General features: G+C 27.2%; 1 protein-coding gene across 4 annotated transcripts in view; it reads right to left on the minus strand.

Annotated features, from left to right (window-relative positions):
• LOC145256383 (uncharacterized) overlaps positions 1–13,978 on the minus strand; it is a 1,175,042-nt gene that overhangs the window by 694,077 nt on the left and 466,987 nt on the right. For all 4 annotated transcript variants that reach the window (XM_080115220.1, XM_080115219.1, XM_080115221.1 and 1 more), the window contains 2 exons: positions 11,883–12,088; positions 9,732–9,788 (listed from right to left, as the gene is read on the minus strand). In XM_080115220.1, the coding sequence (XP_079971346.1) occupies positions 9,732–9,788; positions 11,883–12,088 (263 nt within the window). The remainder of the gene's footprint in view (positions 1–9,731; positions 9,789–11,882; positions 12,089–13,978) is intronic.

Below are 13,978 nucleotides of genomic sequence, written 5' to 3' on the forward strand. Positions count from 1 at the left end.
TAATATGATATATTTGAATTACTATAATTGCATTACTATTATATAATGGCTTTACAATAATATATTTGCATTATTATAATATATTTGCATTACTACAATATAATTGAATTACAATAATATATTTGCATTACTATAATAGAATTACTATAATATATTTTGATTACAAAAATATATTTGATATTACTATAATTGCATTAGTATAATATAGCTGCATTACAAAAATACATTTACAAAACTATATTTGAATTACTATAAATAATTGCATTACTTTAATATATTTGCATTACTATAATTGCATTACTATAATATAATTGAATTACTTCAATGTAATGTTATTACTATATTTTCATTACTATAATATATTTGCATTACTATAATATATTTGCATTACTATTATTTCATTACTATAATATAATTGCATTACTAAAATATATATTCATTACTACAATATAATTGCATTACTATAATATATTTGCATTACAATAATAGCATTATTAAAATATATTTGCATTAATATTATTGCATTACTACAATATAATTGCATTACTATTATATATTTGCATTACTATGAATAATTGCATTACTATAATATATTTGCATTACTATAATAGCATTACCATTATATATTTGCATTAGTATAATATATTTGCATTACAATAATTGCATTACTATAATATACTTGCATTACTATAATTGCCTTATTATTAGATCATTGCATTAGTTTGATATATTTGCATTACTATAATAGCTTTACTATAATAAAATTGTATTAACATTATGTATTTGCATTTTATATTTATATAATATAATTGCATTAATATAATGTACTGGCATTACAATAATATATTTGCCTTACTAGAATTGCATTACTAGGATATATTTGCATTACTATAATATAATTGCATAATTATAATTGCATTCCTATAATATATTTGCGTTACTATAATACATCTTCATTACTATAATATATGTGCATTACTATAATATATTTTCATTACTATTATATAATTGCCTTACAAAAATCTCTTTGCATTTCTTTAATATATTTGCATTACTATAATATAATTTCATTACTATAATATATTTCAACTACTGTAAGTGCATTAGTAAAATATCATTGCCTTACTATAATATATTTGCATTACTATAATTGCATTACTGTAATATAATTGCATTACAATAATTTAGTTTCATTATATTATATATTTGAATTACTATAATTGTATCACTAAAACATATTCGGATTACCATAATATAGTTGCATTATAATAATATAATTGTAGTACTATAATAAGTTTGTATGACTATAATATATTTGGATGATTATAATATATTTTCATTACTATAATTGTGTTACTATAATATATTTGCATGTCTAGAATATATTTGCATTACTGCAATATAATTGCATTAATATAATATATTTGCATTACTATAATAGCATTTATATAATATACTTATATTACTATTATATATTTTCATTACTATAATATAACATATCTGCATTACTCGCATACATTTGCATTACTATAATTGCATTACTATAAATGATTGCATTAATATATTATATGTCATTACTATAATATATTTGCATTAATATAATTCGATTAATATAATATATATACATTACTATAATATATTGGCATTACAATAATATATTTGCATTACTATAATATAATTGCATTAATATATTCGCATTACTATAATATAACTGAATTACTATTATAAAATTACATTACTATAATAAAATTGCATAACTTTTATATAATTACATTACTATAATATATTTGAATTACTCTAATATAATTGCATAACTATAATATATTTTCATTACTATTCTGGCATTATTATAATATAATTTCATTACTATAATATATAATAATATGATATATTTGAATTACTATAATTGTATTACTATAATATATTTGCATTACTACAATATTTTTGCATTACTACAATATAATTGCATTACTATAATACTTTTGCATTACTAAAATTGCATTACTATAATATAATTGCAATATTATAATATATTTGCATTGCTTTAATTGCATTACTATAATATATTAGCATTAGGAACATATACTTGCATTACTATAATTGCATTACTATAATATAATTGCATTATAATAATATAATGGCATTACTACAATATAATTGCATGAATATAATATATTTGCATTACTATAATATATTTGTATTACTATAATTGCATTACTATAATATAATTGCATTACGTTTTGTCTGGGATGACGTTATCCGCCTGATAGTCAGGGACCCAAACCTTGGATTAACCACTAAGGAGGCTGTCCTATCAGCAGGTGCAAAGTACTGGGGCTGCTGTATTGCCATTTGGTGAATGGATTCTCGACCATGCAGTAGCTTCTGGTGGGGCCTCTCGATGCTATACTAGTGGGTAATTGTTATGGCTTTACTTTATCATTAGCTACAAATAAAAAATAAAAAAAATTCTTTGTTTCTTTTTCTCTCTTAGTTTCCCCTCTCTGTCCTGCTCTAAGTAAATCTGACGACCTAGTCGACAAATTCCAACATTTCATCATGACAAGTTTCAAGAAAAAATACACGATTAAACCCGGTTCTCCAACTTCCAACGTAGACCCCTACTACCATGTCTCCTTCTCCAACATCAGGGGTCTACGTTCTAACCTTCCAGAGGTTGAAACCCAATTACAGGAGACTAAACCAGACCTTTTATTTTTAAGTGAAACTGGCATTGGACAGGCTATTTCCCTAGAAGTGTTTGCAATTACAGGATACTCTAACTTAACTTCTAAATCTGACCCCCAAGATCGCCATGGGCATGGAATATGTGCCTATATTAAAGATAGCTTTCCATGTGGTAGGGACATCTCCAGGGAAGATCCTAACTTACACTATATGTGCTTCCGGGTTGCTTTAGCTCACAGTACTGCATTTATATTTACTCTCTATCGCCCCCACAACAGTGGAGTTACTATCTTTCAAAGCATATCTGAGAAAATTGACCAAGTCCTATCTGCTTATCCTTCAGCTACCATTCACGTATGTGGAGACTTCAATGTTCACAACGTCGAATGGTTGACCCACTCAAACAAGACCGATGATGAGGGGAGGTTCTGTCATGATTTCCCCATTGCCTATGACCTCACTCAGATTGTTCAGGAACCCACCCGTGTGCCCGACAATGACGGCCAGTATGCGAGCCTACTAGACCTTTTTCTCACAACTTGCCCTGAACTATGTTCAGTTTCTGTTCTGTCGCCTCTTGGATCTTCCGACCACTCTGTTGTATCAATTAAGATAAAAATGAAATGTAATAAGTCCCCAGACGTACCTCTCCATCGTACAGTATATCGATACACTAAGGCTGACTGGGATAGCTTCCGTACATTTATATCTGATCTACCTCTGCATTCCATGTTTAAAAAGGATGTGTCCTCTATAGTATTAGACCTGACGGAATGGTTAATTGTAGGTATTGACCGTTTCATACCCTCGAAAAAGTTTCAGCAAAAACCTAACAGCCAGCCATGGTTCTCTCCAGAATGTGCTGCTGCCATTGTGCACAGAAATCACTTTTTCCACTGTTTCCAACGTAATAGATGTATGGAAACTAAAGCCGCTTTCAGGACTGCCAGCAACCATTGTAAGAAAGTAATAAAGAACGCAAGAGAGTTGTATGCTCAATCTGTTAAGTCCAAAGTAGCTGAGCAGCGGCTTGGTTCCCACCAGTTTTGGCAAATAGCAAACAGAATCCTGAACAGAAGCATGTGCTCCATCCCAACTATTATCAATGGACCTGAGGTAATCTCGTCAGCATCAGACAAAGCCAAACTCTTTGTCAAGAACTTTGCAGCTAATTCTACCCTTTGCGATCAAGGCCGCCAACCCCCAATATTTCCTCCTGTATCAGAAAACACGCTATGTGATATATGTATATATGTACGTGATGTTGCCAAGCTAATCAAAAACCTTGATTCCAGTAAAGCAACTGGCCCTGACGGTATTCCAATTATAGTACTCAAAAAACTTCAACCTGAACTAGCGCCCATACTTACAAAACTGTTTAAACGTTGTCTTAAGGAGAATAGTTTCCTATCTACCTGGAAAATTTCATCAGTATGCCCTGTATTTAGGAATTACTAAGTACAGGCCAATAAGTCTCCTGTGCGTCATGAGTAAGTTGCTGGAATCTGTGTTAAATACAGAAGTAATCAACCATCTCAACAGAAATAACCTTCTTAGTGACACTCAATATGGTTTCCGTTCTGCTAGATCTACAGCAGATGTGCTTACAGTTATATCCATAGGATTAGCAAATCTCTCGGCGGAGGCAACATTTCTAGGGCAATTGCTCTTGACATATCTAAGGCCTTTGATAGGGTATGGCATAAAGGTTTACTTCATAAGATCTCTAGCTATGGTATAGCTGGAAATGTCTTCTCAATTATTAAATCATTTCTTTCTGATAGGTTCATAAGTGTAGTAGTTGAGGGGCAAAAATCACAAAAAAAAAAGCTCACAGTATTAATGCCGGTGTCCCTCAGGGGTCCATCCTGGGCCCAACTCTTTTCCTGATCTACATTAATGATCTTCCAAATCGCATCCTTACATCATTTGTAGACATTTATGCTGATGGCACTATCATTTATGGTAGCACATCTAAGACAGTAAACGACCAAGTTCTCTCCAATTCTCTCTCCTCTGACCAATGGGGTAAGGAGTGGCTGGTTACTTGTAATGCATCTAAAACAAAGATTCCATCCACAAAAGGTCTTGGATAGGCCAAGAGCAACTGCCCTAGAAATGTTGCCTCCATCGCGAGATTTGCAATTATATTTGCATTACTATAATTGCATTGCTCTAATATAATTGCATTACTATGATATAATTGCATTAATATAATATCTTTGCCTTACTATAATTGCCTTATTATGATATATTTGCATTGCCATAAATAATTGCATTACTATGACATAATTGCATTACTATAATATAATTGCAATACTATACTGGATTACTATAATATATTTGCATTACTATAATAGCATTACTATAGAATAATTGAATTACTATAATATATTTGCATTAATATAAATGATTGCATTACTATAATATACTTGCATTAATATAATAGATTTGCATTACTTAAATATATTTGCATTAATATTATTGCATTACTATAATATAATTGTATTACTATAACATATTGACATTACTATAATTGCATTACAAAATTATTATAGCATTACTATAATATATTGTCATTAATATAATTGTATTCCTATAATATATTTGAATTACTATAATATATTTGCATTACTAAAATTTCATTATTATTATATAATAGCATTACTATAATATATTTGCATTTCTATAATATATCTGCATTACTCTAATATTTTTGCATTACTATAATTTCATTACTATAATTTCATTCCTATAATATAATTTCATTACAATAATATATTTGAATTACCATAATGTCATTACTATTATATATTTGCATTACTATAATATAATTTCATTGCTATAATATATTTGCATTACGATAATATATTTGCATTACTAAAATTGCATTACTATAATATAATTTCATTACAATAATATATTAAAATTACTATAATTTCATTACTATAGTATATTTGCATTACTATAATTGCATTATTTATATAATTATAATGAATTACTATAATATAACGGCATTACTATAATATATTTGTATTACTATAATGTATTTGCATTACTATGATTGCATTACTATAATATAATTGTATTACTATAATATATGTGCATTATTTAATATATTTGCATTGCTATAATTGCATTACTATAATATAATTGCATTACTATAATATATTTGCTTTACTATAATCTATGTAAATATTGCTGTACTATGATATAAGCTCATTACAAATATATTTGCATGAAATTAATGGCATTACATTACTATAATATAATTGCATTACTATATTATATTTGCATTACCATAATAGTATTACTATAATATATTTGGATAACTAAAATATATTAGCATCACTATAGTTGTATTACTATAATATAATTGCATTACTATAATATCTTTGCATTACTATAATAGCATTACAATAATATAATTGCATTACACTAATATATTTACATTACTATAATTGCATTACTATAATATATTTGCATTACTATAAATAATTGCATTGCTATAATATATTTGCATAGTATAATTGCTTTGGTATAATATAATTGCATTACAATTACTTTTATTAATATAATATAATTGCATTAGTGTATGTTTTCATTACTATAATTGCATCACCGTAATATAATTGCATTATTATAATATATTAGCATTCCTATAAATAATTGTATTGCTATAATATATATTTGCATTAGTCTAATATAATTGCATTACAATTAATTTCATTAATATAATATAATTGCATTAGTGTATGTTTGCATTATATACTTGCATTAATATAATATATTTGCGTTACTATAATTACATAACTATGATGGCATTACTATAACATACTTGCTTTACTATAATGGCATTACTATAATATAATTGCCTTACTGTAATATATTTGCATTACTATAATATATTTGCATTACTTAGATTGCATTACTCTAATATAATTACATTACTAAATATATTTGCAGTACTATAATGTATTGGCATTACTATAATATATTTGCATTACTATAATTGCATTAGTATAATATATTGGCATTACTATAATATATTTGCATTACTATAATATTATTGCTTTACTATATTTGCATTACTATAATAGTAACCTTACTATAATTGCATTACCATAATATAATTGCATTACTATAATATAATAATCTTACTAAAATATGTTTGCCTAACCATAATATAATTGCATCACAATAATACGTTTGCATTACTATAATTGAATTACTATAATATATTTGCATTACTATAATTGCATTACTATAATATAATTGAATTGCTATAATATAATTGCATTACGAAAATTGAATGACTACAATATATTTTTATTACTATAATTGCATTACTATAATATATTTGCAGTACTATAATTCTATTACTATAAGATAATTGTATTAATATAATATATTTGCATTACTATAATTGCATTGATATAATATAATTGCATTACTATAATTGCATTGATATAATATAATTGCATTACTCTTATATATTTGCATTACTCTAATATATTTGCATTACTATAATATAATTGAATTACTATAATATAATTGCATAACTATAATATAATTGCATAACTATAATATAATTGTATTACTATAATATATTTACGTAACTATAATATATTTGCAGTACTTTAAATGCATTACTATAAAATAATTGCATTACTATAATATAATTTTCTTACTAAAATATATTTGCATTACTAAAATATATCTGTATTACTATAAGATAATTTCATTACTATAATATAATTGCATTACTATAATACGTTTGCATTACTATAATTGCATTACTATAATATATTTGAATTATTATAATTGCATTACTATAATATGATTGCATTAGTATAATAAACTGCATTACTAAAATTGCATTACTATAATATATTTGCATTATTTAATATATTTCCATTACTATAATTGCATTACTATAATATAATTGCATTCCTATAATGTATTTGAATTACTGTAATATATGTGCATTACTAAAATTAAATTACTATACTATAATTGTATTACTATAATATGTGTGCATTACTACAATATATTCACATTAATATAATTGCTTTAATATAATATAATTACATTACTATAATATATTTGCATTACTATAATATATTTGCATTACTATAATGTATTTGCATTTCTATTATATAATTTCATTACTATAATATATTTGAATTACTATAATATAATTACATAACTATAATATAATTGCATTATTATTTTATATTTGCATTATTATAATTTCTGTACTATAATATAATTTCACTACTAATATATTTGCAAGAAATTAATGGAATTACTATAATATAATTCCTTTACCATATGTTATATTTGCATTACTAAAATTGCATTACTATAATATATTTGGATAACTAAAATATATTAGCATAACTATATTTTATTACTATAATATAATTGCATTACTATAATATAATAACCTTACTAAAATATATTTGCATTACTATAATATATTTGCCTTACCATAATATAATTGCATTACTCTAATACGTTTGCATAACTATAATTGCATTACTATAATATATTTGCATTACTATAATATAATTGCTTTACGAAAATTGCCTTACTATAATATATTTGAATTACTATAATTGCATTACTATAATATATTTGTATTACTATATTATATTTTTATTACTATAATATATTGGCATTACTATAATATAATTGTGTTACTATAATATAATTGCATTACTATAATATATTTGCGTTACTATAATATATTTGCACTACTGTTATATAATTGCATTATTATACCATGATTCCATTACTATAATATATTTGCATTACTATAATTTCATTACTATAATATAATTGCAATACTATAATATATTTGCAGTACTATAATTTCATGGCTATAATATAATTGAATTAATATAATATATTGGCATTACTATAATATATTTGCATTACTATAATATAATTGCATTTCTATAATATATTTGCATTACTATAATATAATTGAATTACTATAATATAATTGCATAACTATTATATAATTGCGTTACTATAATATATTTACGTTACTATAATATATTTTCAGTACTATAATATAATTGCATTACTATAATACTTTTGCATCACTATAATTGCATTACTATAACATATTTGAATTGCTTAAATTGCATTACTGTAATATAATTGCATTACTATAATATAGTTGAATTACTATAATTGCATTACTTTAATATATTTGGATTACTATATTATATTTGCATTACTATAATGTAATTGTGTTGCTATAATATAATTGCATTACTATAATATATTTACGTTACTATAATATATTTTCAGTACTCTAAATGCATTACTATACTATAATTGTATTACTATAATACTTTTGCATTACTATAATTGCATTACTATAATATATTTGAATTACTAAAATTGCATTACTTTAATATATTTGAATTACTATAATTGCATTGCTATAATATATTTGGATTACTATATTATATTTGCATTACTATAATGTAATTTTGTTACTATAATATAATTGCATTACTATAATATATTTGCGTTACTATAATATATTTGCATTAGTATTATATAATTGCATTAGCATTATTATAGTATAATTGCATTACTATAATATAATTGCGTTACTATAATATAATTGCATTACTATAATATATTTGCATTACTATAATTGCATTACTATAATATATTTACATTACGATAATATATTTGCATTACTATAATTGCATTACTATTATATGTTCGTATTACTATAATATAATTGCATTACTATAATTGCATTGCTATAATATATTTGCATTACTATAATATATTTGCATTACGATAATATATTACCATTACTATAATTGCATTACTATAATATAATTGCAATACTATAATATATTTGCATTAGTATAATATATTTGCATTAGTATCCTTCCATTTCTATTGGATAACATTATTATTCTTTTCAACCAACAAGTTTGCCTTATTTTATTATACCTCTTCGAAGACAAAAAGGATCGTTCATTTAAAAAAAAAAATTGGGAACTCACTTGTATTCCATATATTTGATGAAGTTCGTATCTTTTCAAAGATATTCTCGTGAAATTCTGTAAAAGAAAAATACTTTTAATCACAGAAGTATTTTTAAGAGAAACATTTATGTTAGGATGTACGGATAGCAATAGTTGCTACACCTTGTTTTTATGAACTTTGGTGAAGAAAACCGTTTAGCAAATGTTGGTTCGACAGATGCAAACATCTTCCTTCTTCCTAGGCAAGCAAATTTCGAGTTAAGTAAAATCTACTTTGTTGAAGAGTTTCCGAAGACTAAAAAAAATGGCGATTATAAAATTTTGGTCCATAAAAGATTTATAAAAAGGAAAGAAATATAGTCTCTCTTGATGGAAACAACGTGCTCATCACTGGAACTTTGCCACGTAGTATATTCTTTTCGAGTGACATCGTATTAAATGAAACAACGTGTTTGCCTTTTAATTTTTATACTTTGTTCCAACCACAGCGTTTGTAGTACTGAACTCAGGAATAAATGTGCTCGCTACTCGCCACCGACTAGACAATATTCAAGTAACATAATTAGATGGTAAGGATATCTTTGTGTGTTGGTTGAAGCGTGCGTTTATTCCTTAGCTGTTTTAGGTTTAATGCCAACTAGAATTTGTTAGAAATTTTTTGATAGGAATAAGTGAAAATAATGATGGGATCATTCGCCGAAAAAAACTTCTTGTCAGATCCTCCTCGCGTGGGGTGTGACAGTGTTTAACGTCAAATAAAGTTTATTTTAGATCATTTTCAGGTGATTTTGCAATATTCATTTCTGTAAAATAGTTTTTTGCTTTCAGCAACGATTATTGATTTATGAATCGATTTGTGAATCAATCATTATTATTTATTATTTCTTTGTTATGTATTTTTGACTACTCAATTCATGTGTTTTCCCAATACGATAGCTTGTCTAGATCCAATTGCGTCATTTCTTTTGAGAATTGTATCGTCAACTAATTTATTTTATTAGGAAGAATGAAACGAATAAAAAAAGGCATGACAACATTTTTAATGGGCACATTTGCACAAAACAAATGACTCTTCTCCAATAGAGGATCCATGTCGAGCCAAATCTTTCCGCTTGCGACTTATAGAAGAAACTAGAAACATTCGAAGCAGTTTACGATTTTCAAAAAATGCGTAATAAAAAATATAAAAGGAAGGCGACATGGAATAATAAAAATGAATTTAACAGCGATGGTTCTGACTAAAACAATCACATAACAAAAGTACAAAATTGCCAGGAATGGAAATAGTAATATATCTTTTTGATAAAACCATATCCTTTCATTCATGTGTGTTTTACAGGTACATTAAAAATGTAGAAAGATTTATTTTGACCTAGTCAAGGCATTGCTCGTTAAGGCTAGTAACTGTTATCATTTTTGTTAATGCTTCTCAAAAATTAAAGATTGGAAAAACTCATAAAACATATCTAAAGCATATCTAAGATTTATTTGCTTAATGATTTGAAGAAAATTATTTAAACCCATTTTCAACATGGAAGAGAAGGGTGGTTAATTGATTTAACCTAAAATCGGGGAAATTCTGTATATTAATATGATAGCGTGTGTTTTGTGTTTCGTGCTTACATCTTTCTTTTCCTCTAGAGTGACTGTCGTTGCATTGTTATGGCCTTCCATTTCTTGTAATAAATAATTTTCCTAAGAATTCTTCGTAGGTTTTGGTTTCGGTTTCGATTCAAGCTGATGTACTCAAGTCATATGGATATATATTTTTTAAATCCAAACTCTATGATATATTTATAAAGAATTGGTGAAAAATTGACTCTATAATAATATGTACAAAATCTGCATAGCTTAAAATATCATATTTAAGCGTATTTTATGACCGGGCTACGCCGGGCGTCCCTGCTAGCTTGGATAAATACTTTCGTAGTTTTAACAAAAGAGCTACATTAATATCAGGGCATCCCCATTTACGCTGAACATCCACAGAATGCCAACAATAATATATTACATATGAAAGAGTCTGCTGTGCAATTTCCACAGGTTCCGCCACTCAATTATTAATGTCGGTACAAAATAACTTTGTAAATCGGAAAAATTCAGACTGGTTTGGATCCCTGGCCTGCTTGAATACGAAACAAATAATTGAAAACCTTGTCAATATCTTACTTGTTGCACAGTAGAGACGTGTGCTGCATTGTTCAATGTGATTAAGTCCATCAGGTCGACTTCAAGTTCCACTTTACCCCATCGAATGCCGTATGTGTTGACTAGACCGGCCGTGCCAAGGTCGGAAGGTGGTTGCCAGCCAATATCCACGTTTCCATCATAACTAACATGAATCTGAACATCTTCCACGACGCCTGGCGGGTTAACTGCGCATGACAAACAAATTAAAAAGAAGAAAAATTATGTCATGTATGCAATTGGTAGTCAGGAAAACAATACACCATTGTGTATTGTTTTGATTCACACTTTTAAAACATTGATAGTTTGCTAGCTGACACCCCTAGCAATGTTCAGGAATGGGTGGAACCTCATATAACAAGATTCCTCATAGATTTTTACTGGAGAAAAGTTATGCTTGATCTTAATCGTTTTCAGCTGCATTCTATGAGAGACAGTAACAGATAGAGAGGCACTGGTACAAATATAGAAGACGGTACAGTTACAAGAAAGATTTGAAACTACATGCGATTATGTAATGGTTGAATGGTTTGAAGATTTTAAACTATGTGCGATTACGCAATGTTGAATAAATGTGCAAATATTTGATACACAATAATACCATTGGATGTGTTGTAAACTTATTTGTCTTTCGTCTCATTTTTAGGGGTTTTTATGTATAAACAGCTGCTACAACTAAATTGTATGCATTAAAAAATGTAATACATGTTATGCGATTCATGAAATATCACCGAACGGTCAATTTTTAACTGTATCGTTACACTTCAAACCTCTCGGATCTGCACGCTATCTGGTACCGATGCAAACGGACAAGCAAATAAAACAGGAAAGAAATAAAAATCCAACTCGGTATTTTAATATGAAAATGAAATGCATTTGTTCGTGGTTCTTCCAAAACAACGCATTTCATTATTTTTCCAAAGTCTCTTCGAATGTGCTTTTTAAAAGTCTCTATCCCTCCGCCACCTGACGCTAGTGCTAGCTTTCTCGCTCTCGCATTCACACGTCCATCTTGCTCAGTTTGCACTGAGTTTAGACCACATAGTGTATTTTTCTCATGCTAATTTGCATACGTGCTTTAACGGCTGCTGCTAATACCTATCATACAGCTTCTACTGATTTTCTCACACGAACCTATACGCGCTGTTAGATTACATCCCGACAACAGTCGTCTATTACGTTTTTATAAATGCATAAGTTTAGATGTGTCCATCAAAAGTTATGTGTTAAATGTGTTAACTGAATGGACGCGTCTTAGGAGCACATGTTCTTATATTTTTGTAACCAACATGTATCAATCATTTTGATTTTGGAAATGCGTGTGACAAAAAGTCATCTGAATACTCTCATAAAATATCAGGAAATACACATAAGCAGATTGATAAGATTTGGATTGTGGATTTTTTAATTTTTGTAGAAACTAAAAATTCGTTTGGATAAAAAGATTTTATGAAATAATTTTTTTAATTATTATTAATGAATTATCAAAGCGAGAAACTCTTTGAGAATGAGAGTTAATAAGATTGACAATTAAATGATGATGAATACTCAGAAAACAACGAGTCCGCCCCCCACCCTTGTCAGAAATATCGTTCATAGAATGTGAGAACTAAATAACAAAATGAAGTGTCACGAGGCTGCCGAAATTCAAACTGCATTTTCTACTCATGTAAGACAATCTCTGAATTGAACCCGACGGGATATCACAACAGTATATGCGACATACATATGTGTATGTATATGCGATATACGAATATGTGTATGCATATGCGATATACGAATATGTGTATGCATATGCGATATACGAATATGTGTATGTATATGCGATATACGAATATGTGTATGTATATGCGATATACGAATATGTGTATGTATCTCTGTTTCTTTCTTCTTTATTTTTCAGTCAATTGAGCTCATCATTTGAAGATATTACGAAAAATCAGATGGAGCTAAATTCCATTTTTGAATCGATCATGTCAAACAAACAACTGAAATTGTAAATGGAAAATATATTTAAACAGAAATACATTTTAAAGTCGATTGAAAAGATGAGGTTTGGAAGAAAATCTTCCACGTCT

The sequence above is a fragment of the Euprymna scolopes genome, chromosome 32 (assembly GCF_053919585.1).
Source record: "Euprymna scolopes isolate OS-2025 chromosome 32, ASM5391958v1, whole genome shotgun sequence".
Classification (NCBI taxonomy): Eukaryota; Metazoa; Mollusca; class Cephalopoda; order Sepiida; family Sepiolidae; genus Euprymna; species Euprymna scolopes.